The 22,435-nt window shown below is 45.8% G+C and overlaps 1 protein-coding gene across 6 annotated transcripts in view; it reads left to right on the top strand.

The window, feature by feature from the left end:
* The window catches only part of LOC143296999 (zwei Ig domain protein zig-8-like), a 606,029-nt gene extending 583,594 nt beyond the window's left edge, over window positions 1-22,435 (top strand). For 5 of the 6 annotated variants that reach the window (XM_076609106.1, XM_076609107.1, XM_076609109.1 and 2 more), the window contains 3 exons: window positions 11,513-11,584; window positions 14,485-14,508; window positions 15,688-22,435. In XM_076609106.1, the coding sequence (XP_076465221.1) occupies window positions 11,513-11,584; window positions 14,485-14,508; window positions 15,688-15,833 (242 nt within the window). In that variant the 3' untranslated portion in view covers window positions 15,834-22,435. The remainder of the gene's footprint in view (window positions 1-11,512; window positions 11,585-14,484; window positions 14,509-15,687) is intronic. The other variant, XM_076609111.1, reaches the window with a different exon arrangement.

The raw sequence follows: 22,435 nt of genomic DNA, 5'->3' as shown, positions 1-22,435 counted from the left end.
CGTGTGTGAAAAGTGTTCGTTTGAATGTGTGTGTGTGTGTGTGTGTGTGTGTGCCTGCCTGCCTGCCTGCCTGCTTGCTTGCTTGCACATTTCCGTTTATACTATATTACTTTTGTCACATTTCTCTGTGCAGAATTCCGGCTGATATTGTTTTTTCAAAGTGGGTGTTTCTGCAGAATGTTATCACACAGTCCTTTTGTCGTCTGTGGTGTTTCTGGCTGCGTTAAGTGGATCCCCAACACTGGACCTTGTTCATCGTCTCGTCACAACGACTTCCACACAGACGACCACCGAAATTCTACTGAACAGTCAAAATCCTGGTTCACTGTTTCTCTGTCTGTCTGTCTGTATCTCTCCCTCTCCCTCTCTCTCCCTCCCTCCCTCCCTCTCTCTCTCTCTCTCTCTCTCTCTCTCTCTCTCTCTTCCTCCTCTCCGCCCCCTTCCCTGTTACCTCTCCTATTCTTTCCCAAGGCACTGACAGCTATGTCTGTACTGACAGGTCTCACACTGACAGCTATGTCTGTACTGACAGGTCTCACACTGACAGCTATGTCTGTACTGACAGGTCTCACACTGACAGCTATGTGTGTACTGACGACATCTCTCACACTGACAGCTATGTCTGTACTGACAGGTCTCACACTGACAGCTATGTCTGTACTGACGACATCTCTCACACTGACAGCTATGTCTGTACTGACAGGTCTCACACTGACAGCTATGTGTGTACTGACGACATCTCTCACACTGACAGCTATGTCTGTACTGACGACATGTCTCACACTGACAGCTATGTCTGTACTGACGACATCTCTCACACTGACAGCTATGTCTGTACTGACAGGTCTCACACTGACAGCTATGTCTGTACTGACAGGTCTCACACTGACAGCTATGTGTGTACTGACGACATCTCTCACACTGACAGCTATGTCTGTACTGACATGTCTCACACTGACAGCTATGTCTGTACTGACGACATCTCTCACACTGACAGCTATGTCTGTACTGACAGGTCTCACACTGACAGCTATGTCTGTACTGACAGGTCTCACACTGACAGCTATGTCTGTACTGACAGGTCTCACACTGACAGCTATGTCTGTACTGACAGGTCTCACACTGACAGCTTTGTCTGTACTGACAGGTCTCACACTGACAGCTGTGTCTGTACTGACAGGTCTCACACTGACAGCTGTGTCTGTACTGACAGGTCTCACACTGACAGCTATGTCTGTACTGACAGGTCTCACACTGACAGCTATGTGTGTACTGACAGGTCTCACACTGACAGCTATGTGTGTACTGACAGGTCTCACACTCACAGCTATGTGTGTACTGACAGGTTTCACACTGACAGCTATGTGTGTACTGACAGGTCTCACACTGACAGCTATGTGTGTACTGACAGGTCTCACACTGACAGCTATGTCTGTACTGACAGGTCTCACACTGACAGCTGTGTCTGTACTGACAGGTCTCACACTGACAGCTATGTCTGTACTGACAGGTCTCACACTGACAGCTATGTCTGTACTGACAGGTCTCACACTGACAGCTATGTGTGTACTGACAGGTCTCACACTGACAGCTATGTCTGTACTGACAGGTCTCACACTGACAGCTATGTGTGTACTGACAGGTCTCACACTGACAGCTATGTCTGTACTGACAGGTCTCACACTGACAGCTATGTCTGTACTGACAGGTCTCACACTGACAGCTATGTGTGTACTGACGACATCTCTCACACTGACAGCTATGTCTGTACTGACGACATGTCTCACACTGACAGCTATGTCTGTACTGACGACATCTCTCACACTGACAGCTATGTCTGTACTGACATCTCTCACACTGACAGCTATGTCTGTACTGACAGGTCTCACACTGACAGCTATGTGTGTACTGACGACATCTCTCACACTGACAGCTATGTCTGTACTGACGACAGGTCTCACACTGACAGCTATGTCTGTACTGACGACATCTCTCACACTGACAGCTATGTCTGTACTGACAGGTCTCACACTGACAGCTATGTGTGTACTGACGACATCTCTCACACTGACAGCTATGTCTGTACTGACGACATGTCTCACACCGACAGCTATGTATGTACTGACGGCATCTCTCACACTGACAGCTATGTCTGTACTGACATGTCTCACACTGACAGCTATGTCTGTACTGACGACATCTCTCACACTGACAGCTATGTCTGTACTGACGACATGTCTCACACTGACAGCTATGTCTGTACTGACGACATCTCTCACACTGACAGCTATGTCTGTACTGACGACATGTCTCACACTGACAGCTATGTCTGTTTTCATAACATGTCTCACACTGACAGCTATGACTGTACTGACAACATCTCTCACACTGACAGCTATGTCTGTACTGACAACATGTCTCACACTGACAGCTATGTCTGTACTGGCATGTCTCAGACTGACAGCTATGTCTGTACTGACAACATGTCTCACACTGACAGCTATGTCTGTACTGATGACATCTCTCACACTGACAGCTATGTCTGTACTGATAATGTCTCATACTGACAGCTATGTCTGTACTCACAATATGTTTCACACTGACAGCTATGTCTGTACTGATAACATCTCTCACACTGACAGCTATGTCTGTACTGATAACATCTCTCACACTGACAGCTATGTCTGTACTGATAACATCTCTCACACTGACAGCTATGTCTGTACTGATAACATCTCTCACACTGACAGCTATGTCTGTACTGATAACACCTCTCACACTGACAGCTATGTCTGTACTGATAACATCTCTCACACTGACAGCTATGTCTGTACTGATAACATCTCTCACACTGACAGCTATGTCTGTACTGATAACATCTCTCACACTGACAGCTATGTCTGTACTGATAACATCTCTCACACTGACAGCTATGTCTGTACTGATAACATCTCTCACACTGACAGCTATGTCTGTACTGATAACATGTCTCAGACTTGCTGGCTCCATACGAGTTCATTGACAGTCGTTCCAGTAGCGATACTAAACCGTATTTAAACACTTTTTACAAAGCGGTTTTTGACATAATGGCGTCGATTCAGCCGCTTAGTTTTGTCAGGAAAGATGGGGAAGGCTGCCCAAAGAACGGGGGAACAGAAAGGGGTGACGTTGTTATACGGTGGGGGATGCTGTCCATTTGTCGCCTCATTGTGCCGCCAGTTTCTCAGGACAAAATGTTTACATCTGGGTTACTTTAATAAATCGTCCTGATGGATAAACCTCGTTTATGAAATATGGGTAAAGGTTAAAAGTCCCGAAGTTTGTTTTTTGTTTGTTTGTTTTTGCAGCCATTAGGAATTTAAACCCTTACCCCCTGTGTAAATGGCTGGGCATAGGGAGACGTTCCCGATCCTCTATTTCCGCCTTTTTTTTCTTTTCTTTTTTTTTTTACTTTCCCGCACCAAAGTCAGGTGTCTGTTCACACATGGACAGAGTGGGGGAAATCAGAGTGAAGTGCCTTTCCCATCGACACAACATCATGCCCAAACTGGGCAGTTGATCACTGATCACTGATGAACAATGAATCAGAAGTACAATGCCATCTTTTTGATCAGGAGACGGAGTGCCGATGCTGGAATTGCGACGGACTAACCCTAGTGTGGCTGTGTATGGAAGACCCGGAATGGGCGGTGTGGGAGTGATGCCACTGAAATGGTGCAAATGACGGGGCAGCAAAAACATGTATCAAAACCCTGGAGCAAGGGCCGTTAAGATACCGGTTCCACTTCCTCTAAAAACACAAGAAAAGAGAAAAGAAAAGTCAGTGCAGCAAGTGGTGAGCTGAGAGTCCTGCGTTACCTCACAGACCCCAGAGGGAAGTGGGAATGATGTTAATCAAGGAAAGTGACACCAGCACGTAAATGGCCCGTCTGGGTGTGGGCCGTTGTGAGACTTTACGACAATTAGATGACCAATGGTCTGTCGTGTCAGTAACTTTCGACACTCGGTCGATTCCTGTTAGCACCTTTGGTTAATCAGTACCGTTATGTATTCACTTGATTCCTCTGAGTTTACCTTTTTGGTCTTTAGTCGATGGGTTTCGGTGGAAAGATGGAAGCTGCAGACAGACTGCGGGAAAGGAGACGGAGTCCATAGCGTTGTGGAGGTTGCTGTCAGGCTTATCGCCACGTTGTGGAGGTTGCTGTCAGGCTTATCACCACGTTGTGGAGGTTGCTGTCAGGCTTATCGCCACGTTGTGGAGGTTGCTGTCAGGCTTATCGCCACGTTGTGGAGGTTGCTGTCAGGCTTATCGCCACGTTGTGGAGGTTGCTGTCAGGCTTATCGCCACGTTGTGGAGGTTGCTGTCAGGCTTATCGCCACATTGTGGAGGTTGCTGTCAGGCTTATCGCCACGTTGTGGAGGTTGTTGTCAGGCTTATCGCCACGTTGTGGAGGTTGTTGTCAGGCTTATCGCCACGTTGTGGAGGTTGCTGTCAGGCTTATTGCCACATTGTGGAGGTTGTTGTCAGGCTTATCGCCACGTTGTGGAGGTTGCTGTCAGGCTTATCGCCACGTTGTGGAGGTTGTTGTCAGGCTTATCGCCACGTTGTGGAGGTTGTTGTCAGGCTTATCGCCACGTTGTGGAGGTTGTTGTCAGGCTTATCACCACGTTGTGGAGGTTGCTGTCAGGCTTATCGCCGTGTGTGTGTGTGTGTGTTTGTGTGTTCACACGCTGTGATGACATTCTCTCTCTCTCTCTCTCTCTCTCTCTCTCTCTCTCTCTCTCTCTCTCTCTCCACCCCTTCTTTCTTTTATTTTTCTACTTATTTACTTCTTTCTAGGCTAAATTTAAAACAAAACAAAAACTTGAGAGCCACCTTGAGATGAACACCAGTCGTGAGGTCATCAGTTAATGATCACAACAGACTCGTTACCCTCCTTTCCTTTCCCCATCTCTCCATCAAACGGTGCTTACTGTCGCCGATTGTAGAGACAAGGTCGTTCGCCAGCCAATCAAATTGTCGTTTACATCCAAAGCTAGCTGATGTATGTGCCGTGGCAACGAAAGTCACGTGCGCTATGCTGGCATAAAGTTCTGTGCTGCAAACCAGTCTCGGCCTGTTCGATATTGGTGGACGTGTTTGATGGTCGTTTATCTTCAGGGTGTGTCAGGGGCAGGTGACTTTCGTTTATGTGGCTTCCTCGTCACTCTGTCAGGTGAGGTATTGGGAGGAATAAGGGGATGTGTGAACTGGGGAGGGCTGCAATGTGGCGACCAGGCGGTGCGCCTGTGTGGTGTGCAGTCTGTCTCTCTGTCTCTCTCTCTCTCTCTCTCTCTCTTTCTCTGTCTTAATTCTTTCCTTGTCTGTCTCGCTCTCGGTCTCTCTCTTTTTTCTTTCTTCATTCTCTCTCTCTCTCTCTCTCTCTTTTCTCTCTCTCTCTCTGTCTCCTCTTTCTTTTCTTCTCTCTCTCTCTCTTTCTCTCTCTTTCATTCTTCTCTCTCTCTCTCTCTCTCCAGTCTTTCTTTGTCTCTCATTCTTTCTGTATCTCCCTCCCTCCTCTCTCTCCCTCTCTGTCTCCCTCCCTCCTCTCTCTCCCTCCCTCCTCTCTCTCTCTCCCTCTCTCTCTGTCCCCCCTCTCTCTCTCTCTCTCCCTCCTCTCTCTCCCCCTCTCTCTCTCCCTCCTCTCTGTCTCCCTGTCTCTCTGCCCATGTCTCACACCGACAGCTATGTCTGTACTGACAACATGTCTCACACTGACAGCTATGTCTGTACTGACAACATGTCTCACACTGACAGCTATGTCTGTACTGACAACATGTCTCACACTGACAGCTATGTCAGGACTGATAATATGTCTCACACTGACAGCTATGTCAGGACTGATAACATCTCTCACACTGACAGCTATATCTGTACTGACAACATGTCTCACACTGACAGCTATGTCTGTACTGACGACATGTCTCACACTGACAGCTATGTCAGGACTGACAACATGTCTCACACTGACAGCTATGTCAGGACTGACAACATGTCTCACACTGACAGCTATGTCAGGACTGATAACATGTCTCACACTGACAGCTATGTCTGTACTGACGACATGTCTCACACTGACAGCTATGTCAGGACTGACAACATGTCTCACACTGACAGCTATGTCAGGACTGATAACATGTCTCACACTGACAGCTATGTCAGGACTGATAACATCTCTCACACTGACAGCTATATCTGTACTGACAACATGTCTCACACTGACAGCTATGTCTGTACTGACGACATGTCTCACACTGACAGCTATGTCAGGACTGACAACATGTCTCACACTGACAGCTATGTCAGGACTGACAACATGTCTCACACTGACAGCTATGTCAGGACTGATAACATGTCTCACACTGACAGCTATGTCTGTACTGACGACATGTCTCACACTGACAGCTATGTCAGGACTGACAACATGTCTCACACTGACAGCTATGTCAGGACTGATAACATGTCTCACACTGACAGCTATGTCTGTACTGACAACATGTCTCACACTGACAGCTATGTCTGTACTAATGTCTCACACTGACAGCTATGTCTGTACTGATAACATGTCTCAGACTGGTGGCTCCCTACCAGTTCAATGGCAGTTTCCGAGACAGAGCAGTTCTAAAACGCTAACACCGCCGCTTTCAGCACAATGGCGTCCATAGCTGCAACAAACTGTCAGTAGAAAACCCCAAACTACCTTTCAAGCCGGAGCAGGAAGCAGGAAGAGGTGTTAATCAAGGAAACTGGCAGGCACGTCAATGGCCATCTAGCGCCGGGGAGTTGAGAGGCTTTACGGCCTTTAGATGACTGGTAGTCAGTCAGTCCTGGCAGTACTTTTGGGTCTTCAGTCGATTAGCTTTGGGTGGAAAGATGGGGAAGATGGCCGACCCGACAGAACTCGGGGAAAGGCGAGGGCGGGGATTGCTGTCAGCCTGTCGTCTCAGTGTGATGCCACTTCTTTTTAGGACAAAATGTTCGCAGCTTGTCCACCTGAGTCGTTCTTCCAGATGGAAAAGTTTTGTTGGTTAAAAAAAAAAAAAAAAAAGAAAATGTCTCGTAGCCTTTTACGACAACCGGTGCAATCAATACATGTCCCCTGTGTATAGGCTGGGCATAGGAAGGCAGAGCTCAATCCTCACCTTGCCTTGTTTTAACTTTCCCCAACCGGTCAGGTACCCATTCACACCTGGGTGGAATGAGGACAATGGGAGTGAAGAGCCTTTCCCAAGGACACAACACCATGCCCAGAGTGAAGAGCCTTTCCCAAGGACACAACACCATGCCCAGAGTGAAGAGCCTTTCCCAAGGACACAACACCATGCCCAGAGTGAAGAGCCTTTCCCAAGGACACAACACCATGCCAGAGTGAAGAGCCTTTCCCAAGGACACAACACCATGCCAGAGTGAAGAGCCTTTCCCAAGGACACAACACCATACCCAGAGTGAAGAGCCTTTCCCAAGGACACAACACCATGCCAGAGTGAAGAGCCTTTCCCAAGGACACAACACCATACCGGAGTGAAGAGCCTTTCCCAAGGACACAACACCATACCGGAGTGAAGAGCCTTTCCCAAGGACACACCATGCCGGAGTGAAGAGCCTTTCCCAAGGACACACCATGCCCAGAGTGAAGAGCCTTTCCCAAGGACACAACACCATGCCAGAGTGAAGAGCCTTTCCCAAGGACACAACACCATACCGGAGTGAAGAGCCTTTCCCAAGGACACAACACCATGCCAGAGTGAAGAGCCTTTCCCAAGGACACAACACCATGCCAGAGTGAAGAGCCTTTCCCAAGGACACAACACCATACCGGAGTGAAGAGCCTTTCCCAAGGACACACCATGCCGGAGTGAAGAGCCTTTCCCAAGGACACACCATGCCGGAGTGAAGAGCCTTTCCCAAGGACACAACACCATACCGGAGTGAAGAGCCTTTCCCAAGGACACAACACCATACCGGAGTGAAGAGCCTTTCCCAAGGACACAACACCATGCCAGAGTGAAGAGCCTTTCCCAAGGACACAACACCATGCCGGAGTGAAGAGCCTTTCCCAAGGACACACCATGCCAGAGTGAAGAGCCTTTCCCAAGGACACACCATGCCGGAGTGAAGAGCCTTTCCCAAGGACACAACACCATGCCAGAGTGAAGAGCCTTTCCCAAGGACACAACACCATGCCGGAGTGAAGAGCCTTTCCCAAGGACACAACACCATGCCAGAGTGAAGAGCCTTTCCCAAGGACACAACACCATGCCAGAGTGAAGAGCCTTTCCCAAGGACACAACACCATGCCCAGAGTGAAGAGCCTTTCCCAAGGACACAACACCATGCCCAGAGTGAAGAGCCTTTCCCAAGGACACAACACCATGCCCAGACGGGGACTGGAACCCTGATGACTGGTGAACACTGATCAGAGGTCCAACGCCTAACCAATTCAGCCATGGCGTCCCAACCCTCGTTAAGCGCACATATGATAAAATAAAATAAAATAAAATAACAAACTATAGCAGAAACGGGGCCAACGCACCAGAGCGTGAAAATTAGGTTTGCTGTATCTGCAGGACAGTATAATGATTTGGTGTAGGTTTCATTTGACTGGTTGATCACACTGTTGTCTGACATAATACCTTGTCCTGGTCAAACTGGTGATAAGAGGAGTTTATCACCTACTGTAATGGCAATGTTGGTTTGGGGACGAAAAAACATAAAACGCAAGTGTAAGGGCGGTCAAGATATCGGTATCCCGAGAAGATGTAAGAAAAGAAAAGAAAGCTCAGTATAGAGAGTGTTGTGTTACCTGACAAAGCCCAGAGGGAAATGGAGAAGGTGTTAATCAAGGAAAGTGACACCTCCACATCAATGATCGTCTAGACGTGGAGCTTGGGAGACTTCACGGCAATTATGTGACTGATAGTCTGTCATTCCTGCCAGTACCTGGATATTCAGCCAATTCTTGTGAGTACCCTTGGGCATTCAGTACCTGTGGGTATTCACTTAATTCCTCAGAATGCCTTTTAGTCTTCAGTCAATTTGGTTTGGGTGGAAAGAGTGGAAGTCGCAGACAGAAGGCAGGGAAAGCAGAGGACAGAGTTAAAGTAATGTAGTGGGAATGGCTGTCAACGTCTTATCGCTGCATTGCACAGCAAGTTTCAAATGTCTGCATATTTGGGTTCAACTAAAACTTAAGTAAAGCAATGATGTATAAAAAAAAAAAATCCTTTATGCTAAATACTGCTAAGTTTCGTTTTAGTTGCTGATGCGAACATTGTGATTGTTGAGTGTCTATGTGGGTGTGTATGTGTGGATTTGCTTTGATTAGTACTCCTACCCATCCACTCTCTCTCTCTCTCTCTCTCTCTCTCTCTCTCTCTCTCTCTCTTCTTTTTGTTTGTTTTTCTTTATCACTTCTTCCCAGCCTTGTCCAATAAAAGAAAAAATCCCCTACCTTCAGATTACCGCCTATAGGTTAGTGCGAGGTCATCAGTTAACAGTCACAATAGACTCGTTACCCACCCTTCCTTTCCCCATCTCTCCATCAAACGGTGCTTACTGTCGCCGATTGTAGAGACAAGGTCGTTTGCCAGCCAATCAAATTGTCGTTTACTTTCAAAGATATCTGACGACTGTATCGCGGCAACGGAAGTCACGTGCACTGTGCTGGCATAAAGTGCTGTGCTGCAAACCTGTTCTGGCCTTTTCGATATAGGTAGGCGTGTTTGATGGTCGTCTATCTTCAGGGTGTGCCTTGGCATGGTGATTTCCTTTGGTGGTCCAAGCGATCTACTTCCCTGTCACTCTGTCCGGTCCGGGGTTGGGAGGAGGAAGAGGTGTGTGGAATGGGGTTGGGATGCAGTGTGGAGACAAGTGTGTGCGGTGTGCATTCTTTCTGTTTGTCTTGTCTCTCTCTCTCTCTCTCTCTCTCTCTCTCTCTCTCTCTCTCTCTCTCTCTCTTCAGTCTATATTCTCCCACATTGAGAGAAAGCATGAGGGTTCCCTGTGCTTTCTCTCACTTCACGAGAAAGGGTTGGCATCCCCCTGTCACGCTTTCTCGCAGTTATTCGCAGTATGTGAGAAAACATTGGAAGTCACTGTTATTTTCATTTAAAAAAATGTTCCTTTGTCATCTGGGTTGTTTTCTTGACTTTTCATTTCACAAACCTTAAAGAAACATGATAGAAACAGACAGGGGGGAGGGACAATGACAACGACGACCATGACATTGATGATGGCGTTAGCGAAAACGTCGACGATAATGACAGTGAAACGAACACCTGTTTGTTGCATTTGACATGAGACGGATCATTGCAACGTGTCACCCTCAAATGCAACAAGGGAATTACAGCAAAGAACAAAATGATGGGAATGTGTATAAATCGAACAGAAATTTCTTACCAAGACTTTACCCTTGGAAATTAGAAATGAAACAACCTTCTGCATAAATGTCACAGAAATGGAGTTTCGCAGTGCTATACCGTCGCGTGTGGAGCATAAAAACGAGACCAAATTAAGTTTTGATATTTGTTGTGATACACCTTTTTTTGTCAAATTTGTATTAATTTTTTTTTCATTTCACGCTAGTTCATATGTTCATCTGTTTGTGTTAGCATTCATTCGCATGCACTCACTCACACACACACACACACACACACACACACACACACACACACACACACACACACACACACACATCTTTGACACAATCCTGTGTCTTAACCTTCGACGTCTTAACATGGTCATTTGGAAAGAAAGTTACAGACAGTTACCATGTACAGTTACCTTTAAGTTTATCTTCCTGCAGGCCCTGTATTTTTTCATGTAAATAAATATCATATAGCTCGAACCTGTCATAAAAAGGCGTGTCGGAGGATTTAATACCAGCAAAATGTTATAGACACACATCACTGTTCAAGCTTTTTTGTTTTATCACAAACTTGACTTTGTTTCGAGACAAAGCAGTGTGCCTTTAAAGACAGTGTCGCAATGATTCGTAGATTATTGTTCTCAAGATTGTTCTTGACAGTGTTCACTTCTGTTGTTGTGGATCAGAAGCCTGATAATAATTCACACATTTTGTTACTTCGGGGTTTTTTGTTGTAGTTTTTGGTGTTTTTTTTTGTTGTTGTTGTTTTTTAACCTCTTTCTATCTTTTTGCTCCTCTCTCTCTCTCTCTCTCTCTCTCTCTCTCTCTCTCTCACTCTCTCTCTCTCTCTATCTCTGTTTCTCCCTCTCTCTCTCTCTGTGAACACACAAAACAATGGCATACCCACCAAGACAAAACACACGCGGACGTACAGTAACCTTTGAAGACAGAGACTGACTAACAGACAACAATTCAGAATTGACAAAGACTACAGTGTTTTTCTCACCATTCTCGCTTTGTTTCACTTTGCTTTAACAGCCTGTGTTTTGTTACCAGTGTAGCATTCGTTGTCCTTATAAAGACTGCTGTCTGTGTGTTTGAGATAGGCCGACAGAGGGACGGACAGAGGGAGAGACAGACAGTCAGACAGAGGGAGAGACAGACAGTCAGACATGAGAGTGAGTCAATCTCTTTTATACGTTTCTTGGCTGTTCGTGGTTGCTGTGACTGTGACGCTGTTTGGGCTTGCTCGTGCGTGTGTACAGAATGCTTCTTTTTTTTTTCCACCACCATCATTATCATTATTTTGTCATACTAACACACGCCCATAGCCTGTATAGGGACGGTATGTGATTCGCTATGTGTATCTGGTTGTTTGTAGCCAATTCTACTTTTGTGCGAACAGATTACATAAACCAACAAGTGCATCAAACATGGCGTTATGTCCAGGTGTGTGTGGTACATGCTCTAAAAATCTTCCCATGTCTCTGAAATGTGCCTAGAATGGCCCAGAGTCGTCTTAAATACATAACAAATAACAAATAAAAAGATGAATGAATAGTATAAAAAAAAAATTAAAACCTCACAGAATGCCTTTCCTAAACCAGAACACAGCATTTTGGTTCATTCATGAATCTTTTGCAAGCGCAGGCGGTTGGCTGAACAAGACTCCAGACACAGAAATGTCAGTAAACAAAATTGGACATACGATTGTTTTGTGTGTGTTTTTTCACTCAGATTACAACGTCGGTTGATTTGAAGAATGAAATTTTGCGTTAGGCTCATTCAGGTAAAAGGTCAGTTCCAATTTCTCAGTCGTTTATCATCCAATATAGAATGGGTCTCTTGTTTGTTGCTTTTCTATGGAATTTTACTGCTTGTGTAAATTTCGAAACAGTGACCATTTGGAAGCAGTGTGTGAGAGAGAGAGAGGGGGGGGGGGGGGGGAAGGCGGGTAGCGAAAACTGGCGCCGTGTAAGAGAGAGCGTGGTATTGAACAGTTCCATTTGCTGACGCGCGCTGTGTTTCACAGTGCTGCCTTCTGTGGTCTTACCATTATTCAGCTCCTTTGTGAATAATTTAACATAATTAACTCGCTTGTTTTTTTGTTTGTTTGTTTTTTACTCTCTCTCTCTCTCTCTGAGTTTGTCTTTCTTGCATTCCTTACACACACACACACACACACACACACACACACACACACACACACACACACTTGTTTACCTTGGTGGTGGCGGTGGTGGTGAACCTCTGATTATATCGGTTTAAGTTACTGCCAAGGAATACGACACAGATCAGATTGTGAGTGTGAACACGTGTGCGTTCCAGCACGTTCCGGTTTTTGACATTGCCATGGTAATTTCAAACTTTTAACTAGATTCAAAACAAACAAAAATAAAGAACAAAATCAACCGAAGGTTTTGAGAAGAAAAAAAACCGTTTCACCACAACCAACTGTAAAGAGGCATGCTAGCGCGCGTGTCCATGTTTTGTTGTTGTTGTTGTTTTATTTACTTTATTCATTTGCTTTTTTGTTTATCTATATATGATTATAAAAAGAAGGATAATAACTACTACTATTATTGTTTGTGTTGCTCTTGTTGCTATTGTTCTTGTCATTATTCGTGTTGCTGCTCGTGCTGCACATGGTGATTCTGCTGAAGCCGTTGCAGTCACGATCACTGCAAGTAATACAGAAGCTGCTTCTTTTCTGCTGCAGCTAGCGTCGCTTGTAGGTTGTGGGGCATTGTTATCGTTGTCGTCATTGTTGCTGTCCTCTTCGTTGGTGGTTGGTGGTACCGGCGATGTTGGTTTTCTTAGCTTTGATAATTCCAAGAAAACTTTTTTTTTTCCTGATACAGTTTTCAGTGACAGTGACGTAACCATACACACACAGGCAGAGCTGGTTAAACTCAATCATTTTCTTTCTTTCTTTCTTTCTTTCTTTCTTTTCCATGCCGTATCACGTATGTGTGGAATTCTCCTCTTTCTTCCTATCACCACAGTGCCATCTCTTCACACATCCTTTCACTCATGTCAAAACAGTCACGTATTTTACCTTTCTTGTGTGCATTATTAGTGTGAGTGATGATGAATGAATGAATGACATGGATACCTATGCAGCGCCTATCCTCGGTCGGAGACCAAACTCTAAGCGCTTTACAAACTCGGGGTCATTTACACAACAGGCTGTCCACCTGGGTAGAGCCGACTGACGATTGCCATTGGGCGCTCATCATTCGTTTCCAGTGCCATTCAGTTAGATTTCGAACATGCACACATACACACTCAGACGGACATGTAACATATTACGTGTATGACCGTTTTGTTTATTTACCCCGCCATGTAGGCAGCCATACTCCGTTTTCGGGGGTGTGCATGCTGGGTATGTTCTTGTTTCCATAACTCACTCAACACTGACATGGATTACAGGACAGGATCCTTAACGTGCGCATTTGATCTTCTGCTTGCGTGTACACACGAAGGGGGTTCAGGTACTAACCACTTTGGTGCTGTATCATTTTTCTGTATTTCTGTTGCCAGCAGTGTGCTTATTATATACAACACTGTGAGCTTCATGTGAAATTATCATTATCATTATTATTGTTGTTCTTGTTGTTACTATCGTTTTTTGTATTATTATTATTATTGCTGTGGTTGTTGTTCTTGTTGTTACTATCATATTATTATTATTATTGCTGTGGTTGTTGTTGTTGTTGTTATTATCATATTATTATTATTATTGCTGTGGTTGTTGTTGTTGTTGTTATTATCATATTATTATTATTATTGCTGTGGTTGTTGTTCTTGTTGTTACTATCATATTATTATTATTATTGCTGTGGTTGTTGTTGTTGTTGTTACTATCATATTATTATTATTATTGCTGTGGTTGTTGTTGTTGTTGTTACTATCATATTATTATTATTATTGCTGTGGTTGTTGTTGTTGTTGTTACTATCATATTATTATTATTATTGCTGTGGTTGTTGTTGTTGTTGTTGTTGTTGTGTAACCGAAGCCTAAACCGAGCTTCCTAGTGGGCCATTAACCCTGTGTTCTCTTCTTTCTGTTCCAGCTGAATCACAAAACTTCAGAAGAGGTGAGTGAGACGTCGAGAGAGAGAGAGAGAGAGAGAGAGAGAGAGAGAGAATGGATTATGTGTGACAGAAACAGAGGGGGGGGGGAGGGAGAGGGAGTTAGACGGCGGGAAGAGAGAGATTGGCAAGTTTTTGTGTGGGGATGTACTTGTTTGTGTTGGTGTCCTTGTGAGCGTTCGTATGAAAAGGCAAGGATATACTTGTGCTCGTGCTCATATGAACGTATGTGTGGCTCTTGTGAATGCTGGTGTGTGTGAGTATTCACGTGGGTTTGTGTGCGCGCATTTTCTTTGCGACTGAATACTGTGCTTGTCTGTACGGCCGTTAGAATTAGTGAATGCTCTTGTGTGCGTACTTCTGAACATCAGTATGTGAGTGTGTATGTATGCAGCAGACAGGGAGTGAGAGGGAAGGGGATAGAGGGGGAGGGGCGTCTGTGTTCATGTGTGTGGAGGCGTGTGTGTGATAGCGTGTGCGTGCATCCGTTAGCAAAGCAGCGTGAGGTGAGGTGAGAGGGTGTCCTCTCTCCGTCACATGACTGACCACAAGTGCTGTCACCACCTCCCCGCTCACTTTGAGGCGACACATCCCAACCCAAGCTGACACACACACACACACAAACTGACTAACACACAGCGACACATAACTGACCGGTGCCCCGCTTACAATGTACACGTTTCCACACTAACGGGAAACTGAACTCGACGCTTTGTCAGACTGGACATCAGCAGGGAAAGGAAACTCAAGTCGACACAGACTGTCTGTGGACCAGACTGCTTTGCGTGCAGTCACATTCACGAGATCGGAACAGGCTATCGATACTGATGATGATGAAAGCAGTAGTGATGATGATATGGAGATGACGATGATGATAGTGGTGACGATGATGAAAGTGGTGGTGGTAATGAAAAATGTGGTGACTGTGATGAAAGTGGTATATGATGATGATGATAATTTTTTTTATGGGGATGATAGTAGTGGTGATGATGATGATGATCATTGTGGTTGGTGATTATGATGATGATGACGATAGTGGTGGCGATGATGATGGTGATGATAATGATGCTAATCATCATGATGATAGGTGTGGTGATGATGATAGTAGAGATGACGATGATAGTGGTGACGATACATTGTGTTGATGACGACAGTGATGATAACAGTGACTTTGTGCTGTCCAGGGTCTGGCTCTTCACAAACCACGCGACCTCCGTCAAGGGGAGAGAACCGCGCTGTGACCTTCACCTTCGTCCTGGGTAACCCCGTCACCCTCACCCTTCTCGTGGCCTTGACCTCTCTCTTCACAATCAGCTTCGTGACCACATGATAGCAGCCGGACTTCTGGACACCAGTATCACGTGCTAACAGAATGCATTGCCCGCAGGAAGCAAAACCAAAAAGGGGGGTTGAGAAAAACACAGGACTAAAGAGAGGAGAGAATGATGGTTGTTCGACGTACAGGAGGTGGCAGAGAATGGAATGATGAAGACGGAACTAGTGGGTTTGTTTGTGCGATGTGGAGAACAAAGTGAAGACTGGGGCAGACAGAAAATCATGATTCAAACGGAGAAGGCAGCCCGTAGAAAGTGGGGGGTCGGGGGGGTGGAGGGGGGGGGGGGAGACGACGGAGTAGAAATTGAATGGCTGCTATGGCACTGAGCCGTTTCCTGTCAAGTGCGAATGATGGATGTGTGACGCATCGTGTTTTAGTTACGTGCAGTTATGGAACTTCTCGAACGAAGCTGTGTTAGTTTCTGCGGGGCTGAATTTACCTCTGTTGTTTTTCGCGAAACATGGCCGCTGTGTCTTCAGCTTGTTGGCTGCTCAGAGCTCAGCCAGTCACTGCCCGGGTTTGACTGCTGTAACAGTTCAGAAACTGATTAGAATAAAGGGGGGATGGAACATTAAACGTACACACACCACCACCACCATCACCACACACACACACACACACACACACACACACACACACAACCAAACGATATCCTGTGAACTAGAAAAGCAACACCCACAGCAACGGCAACAACAAAAAACTAACAAAAGTTAACGTGTTCTGAATGCGAGAAATAAAATGAAAGACCGAAGAAGCAACACCCAAATAAATGACACGGAGATATAACTAAAAAAACAACAAAAAAACAAAAACAATAGCAACAACGTGAAGACGTGCGCATATGGGAGAACATCATGTTGACCACAAAGATCGACTGCTGCATGGGGAATGGACAGATAAAGGAGAAAAAAGAAAGACCGACAAGAAATGAAGTCAAGTGACACGTTCGCCTTGGGGAAAGTCACAGTACGTCTCGGGAAGCCCTCTTCTCCAGTCAGGACCAGACAGCCATGCCCTCAGATTCGGTGGGACGTCAGGTTCTGGTCCCTGCACTTCCAGCATACTTCCAACGAAGAAAACAGAATCCCCTTCACAGTCTGTGGCCCTTCTTGTTTAGTTGTTCACCACTTGTCCGCCCCGCATCGGTGCCTTCAGCCACAGGACAGCACGGAGAGCCAGTGACCCTGAAGGGCTGCCAGCTGTTCCGTGTCTCCTGGTTCTTCAGGGCTGCCAGCTGTTCCGTGTTTCCTGGTTCTTCAGGGCTGCCAGCTGTTCCGTGTTTCCTGGTTCTTCAGGGCTGCCAGCTGTTCCGTGTTTCCTGGTTCTTCAGGGCTGCCAGCTGTTCCGTGTTTCCTGGTTCTTCAGGGCTGCCAGCTGTTCCGTGTTTCCTGGTTCTTGGACCTTCAGCCAAACACTGATTTTCGTATCGTCAGAAACTCTTGATGATGGGAACGTGATCAGGGGTTAACCCTTGACCGGTGGACTTCAAAGCAGAATTATTATTGGAATCCGTCTTGGTCTTTGCACAACACAAAGGTCCTTTGATCTTGGACAGAGGAATTTCACCTAGTTCTTTGACTTGGAAGAGAAGAATCAATTATCCCGAGACTTTGTTATCGAAAAACAGTCCTTGGATCTCACATGAAAACTAAGAATATATCCTGGGATGTTGACAGAAGAGCAGCCCCTGTTCTGTGGCCATAAACCAAGACTGTTAGAGTGGTGCAGAGAAAGAACCCAAAACCTTCCCACGACAGTTCCACAGAGTTAAACGTTAGTTTGTGTTTTTTTCATCAAAGAGAGTTAAGCATCGTGAACGCAGTTACCCCCCTTCCGTGATGGGCTGGCCACACGGAGACCACACCAAGGGAAGCAACTGATCGTAAAACATTCGCCATGACCACGGTGTAACCCTTTCAGTTCGCGTGATCAATGCCCTTCTGCTCAGCTCACAATCAGATCGAGCTGGATGATAGAAGTCATTCTGCAAAACTCGAGTCTGTGGTTCCGTGGTGTTTGCTGCGATGCTCCGGCCACAGACTGACAAAGGTTAAGCCAGGAACAAAGGCAACAAAGGTCAAGCCAAGATTGGACTGGAGGGGGTGGAAGGTTCAAGGGTTGTGGTTCCTAGCTCAGAGACGGTGCGGTTTTGTATGAACTGCTGCAGAGATTAACGACATGACCCCGAACAGTTAGAGCTATGAGCTGTCTTCTACAGCCTTGGCAGGAGTTTGTTGTGTGACATGCATGTTCGTGTCGTTTCCTGTGCTGGTCTTTATTTTTAACTGAGGGAATTCTTTTCATTTCCCATCACTCTTTTTGTTATGGGTATGATATTTGACGAAAATTGTGTGGCACGGTATTATTTCAGTCGAGCATTGGCTGTGTTTGTTTTTAACGCATTTTTCTGTCTTGAAGGGTTTCACCCAAGATTTTCTATTTAAAAAAAAAAGATTTGTCAGACTTTTACAAGTTTCAAACAAGGACCGAACCAAAAAAAGAAAAAGCGTGAACGAGAATGACGTGTTTTGAACAAACGTAAATTCTAAGATGTAGCAGGACATCTTTCTTGGTTGTTAGTTTTCACATGTTGTCAGTTGGTCGAAAAAATGGCTGGCTTTCTGTCAACATATCTGTTCTACCCTTGTTTTGCGTACTACCTCTTGTTTACCCCAGTAAGGATGGGGTTGCCTGTTTCTTCTCTCTGTGTGTGTGTGTGTGTGTGTGTGTGTGTGTGACAGAGAGAGAGAGAGAGTTGGGGGGGGGGACAGACAGAGACAGAGTTCTTCAGTTTATGTCTTTTCACTGCAAGTAACAGAGAAAGAGAGAGAGAGATAAACAGAGAGACAAGGACAAAAAGGTACACTTCGTTCTTTAGTTAACGTCTTTTCGCTGAAGGTTTGTTCCTTTGACATGCATGTATCCCCCCTTCGTTTTACTTATTTTCTCATACTCTGTTCAACAAACTAGTGGTCGTGGTTATCACTTTTCCAGTAACATCCTGCCAGTGATTCCTACCATCTCCTCTTCCCCCACTCGGTCAGTTTCCTAATCGGTTTGTAAGCCCAGAATGCTGGATGCAGGACAAGTAGTGAATCCCCTCAGGGATGGCTTTGTGTGGAAAGTCTCGGATGACCTACAGTGCCTTGTGTGGCCAGAAAAAGGCGGAATGTGGCTCGGTTGATTTCTTCAAGTGCAGCAAAGAGGGGTCAGTTGTTGTGCTGTTTCCGTTGTCGTCTTCTGAAGTGTGCCAGGCTATCAGTACCATCCCACCTGACGTGAAACAGCATACCCTGGTCACGGGGAAACAGCGAGAAGTGCTGGAATGTTTTGTGCAGTCTGTTTGAACAACTGACAAATTCGTGTCTTCGTTTTGTCTTACCTTAATTTTGTTTTGTCTTGCACTGTCTTGTCCTGTCTTGTTCCTCATCAGATCACAGATCAGTTCACTCCCGACCCCCCCCCCCCCCCCCCTTCACAAACCAACGCGGTTTCGCTCAGGAAGTGACGCATTCGCTCAATGGTGTATTTTTCCGGTTCCCTGGGATGACAGATGACAGTGAATCAAACGCAGACCAGTGGCAGGAAGACCCGTGGTATTTGTGACGTCATGTGGACGTTACAGCTGCTGTAAAAGTGTGACAGCATATAAACTCAATGGCTGCTATTACTGTGTGATGTCATACCGTGGAAGCAAGCGTTTTCCCATGTGGAGTGATGACCAACAGGTAACGCGTCCGCCTAGAAAGCGAGAGAATCTGAGCGCTCTGGTTCGAATCACGGCTCAGCCGCCGATATTTTCTCCCCCTCCACTAGACCTTGAGTGGTGGTCTGGACGTTAGTCATTCGGATGAGACGATAAACCGAGGTCCCGTGTGCAGCATGCACTTAGCGCACGTAAAAGAACCCACGGCAACAAAAGGGTTTTTCCTGGCAAAATTCTGTACAAACATCCACTTCGATAGGAAAAACAAATAAAACTGCACGCAGGAAACAATACAAAAAATGGGTGGCGCTGTAGTGTAGCGACGCGCTCTCCCTTGCTGATGTTACGACGTGACGTCATCCTAACGTAATTGCTGATACGGTGTGACATATGGATGCAATGGCAGCGGTAACGATGTGACGTCATGTGGACGTACTGGCTGTTGTACTGATACCCTCCACAAAACATGGATGTCAGAACTTTAGGTGTATCAGAAAATCAGGTATGACAAAGTGCCCTGACGTATACTTGATTTGACAGAGAACCTATTCAGCAATGTGCGTGCTGTTCTGGTGCACGCAGAGAAATCGTGTGGAAGCCTGCACAAACTATGTATGTGGTTGTTGCTCCAGACGATTGTAGGTCGCTCAGAAAAGGATGGGGATGCTCAGAAGTCAGCAGTTCCTGTCATGCTGCAGAATGTGCACAGCACAGGTTAAAACGGGTAGCAGATACAGACTGACCACCAGAGGAGTTGTGCTGATGTGTGTTACCGTGGAAGCAAGTGTGTCGTCATCAAGCACCTGTTGGCTTCGTCTCTGTTGCAAGGTTCTGATGTATTTTTCGCTGGACTGTTTTACACGTTGTGCTCCAAGTGTTTCGTCGGTTTGGTTTTGTGAGTGGAAAACTGCACTCCAAAATTTTCCCTTCACTAACAGAGACACAGGTCGGTTTCCTCAGCAGGTCTGTGTCGGACACGAACGGATATATAATGTTAAGCTGAGAACGGTACAGTCGATGCTGCAAGACTGTGTGTGTACGTGTGTGTGTGTGTGTGTGTGTGTGTGGAGACTTGTATTTTTTCCACGGGTCGGGTATTTTGATTGTTGAAATGACCGTTGATTCTTCCCCACTCTCCCCCCCACTCCCAGCCCTTCATTACATCTTTCCCCAGTCAGCCCACCCTCACCCCACTCCCAGCCCTTCATTACATCTTTCCCCAGTCAGCCCACCCTCACCCCACTCCCAGCCCTTCATTACATCTTTCCCCAGTCAGCCCACCCTCACCCCACTCCCAGCCCTTCATTACATCTTTCCCCAGTCAGCCCACCATCACCCTTCCCGCCTTCCCCACTCCCCACCCCACTCCCAGCCCTTCATTACATCTTTCCCCAGTCAGCCCACCATCACCCTCCCCGCCTTCCCCACTCTCCACTTCCCCCCTTCCCCTCCGTCCTCTTCCACTGCGTGCTGCATCGTTCTGAGACCTGGTCAGACGTTGAGGTGAACTGCTGACAAAGCACCCACTTCTGGTCTTCTGCGAATAGAGAACGGAAAGAAAGGGACAACAGTCCTGATGTCCACGGTGATGTCTTTGATGTCCACGGTGATGTCTTTGATGTCACGGTGATGTCTTTGATGTCCACGGTGATGTCTTTGATGTCACGGTGATGTCTTTGATGTCACGGTGACTGATGTCCTCCTCCTGCTTGGTTCTTGTCCCGTGACAGGGACCTTCAGCTGACAGCAGCTAGGGATGCACGTGAGTGACTGCCGCATTCACCGTCTTCAGCGTGTTGCTTTCAAGCAGAAAGCAAGGGGCAGATATGACTGGCTTCACACGACGTACTGGCTGATTCATCATATTCCGTGGATTTTGTTCACATACTTCGCTTTCACTTCGCCTTCCCCTCGGTCTTTGCTTATTAAGATGACGTAAATTGTAACTATGAAGCCGTGATATGAATTGGGGGGCGGGGGGTGTTAGATATTTTTGATGGAGTTGTTTTTGTTATATTTTATATCAGCGCTATGGAAAGACGTTATCTACTGACTGGAAAAATAAAAGACTGGGTGTTTTTTTTTTCTTCTCTCCAACCCGTGTGAAGACTGCGTCAGATTAAATCATGTGTGATGTGCAATCTGCTGTCAATTTTTTGCTGAACGTTTTGGACTGCGGTAATATTCACACTTTTAACACTGAAACTTATTGTCGTTATCTCTGTCAGCTGAGGTTTCTTCATCTTCTGCTCTTTGGAATACACACATTGTGTAAAACTAACATTTTATGAGCATATGTCATGGATGTTCAGGAAACTGCACGTACTCTTTGTATATATTGGTGTGTATATAATACTATTATTGTGTATTATTTATGGTACGTAGGTATTCATGCGAATGGTATGTAATATATTATTCTAAATGTGTGTGTGTGTGTGTGAAGAGGGAGAGAAAAGCAGAAAGAAGTTGAAATTGATAATAGTTATTTTGCCCCATGCTGTAAGAATGTCGTAATCAGCTGATATCATTCTCGTCACTTGACTGTGTTTTACCTCATGCTTTACATGAAGAAGACTGTATATCAAATAATTCCAAATCTATCTGTGACTGTTAAGTTTAGTTGTAACGATGCTGAGACGGAAACAGGAGAAGAATCCTTTCTTGTTTCGTTTCGTTACAAAAACAATTTGATTGCAGGTGGGTTTGTTTGTTTTTTTTATCACTCAACAGTCATTGAAACTGCACCCACTGCACAGCGCAACATGGTGCGCATTCTGATAAAGGTGGATAATGGAGTTGTGTCATTGCGGCATTTCACTGCTGGTAGCGTATTACATTGTGCTTGTTTTGTGTGTGTGTGTGTGTTTGTTTTTTGTTTTTGTTGTTGTTG

The sequence above is a fragment of the Babylonia areolata genome, chromosome 22 (assembly GCF_041734735.1).
Source record: "Babylonia areolata isolate BAREFJ2019XMU chromosome 22, ASM4173473v1, whole genome shotgun sequence".
Classification (NCBI taxonomy): domain Eukaryota; kingdom Metazoa; phylum Mollusca; class Gastropoda; order Neogastropoda; family Buccinidae; genus Babylonia; species Babylonia areolata.
The sequence above is the reverse complement of the archived record's forward strand: the minus strand, read 5'-3'. Positions and strand labels throughout refer to the sequence as shown.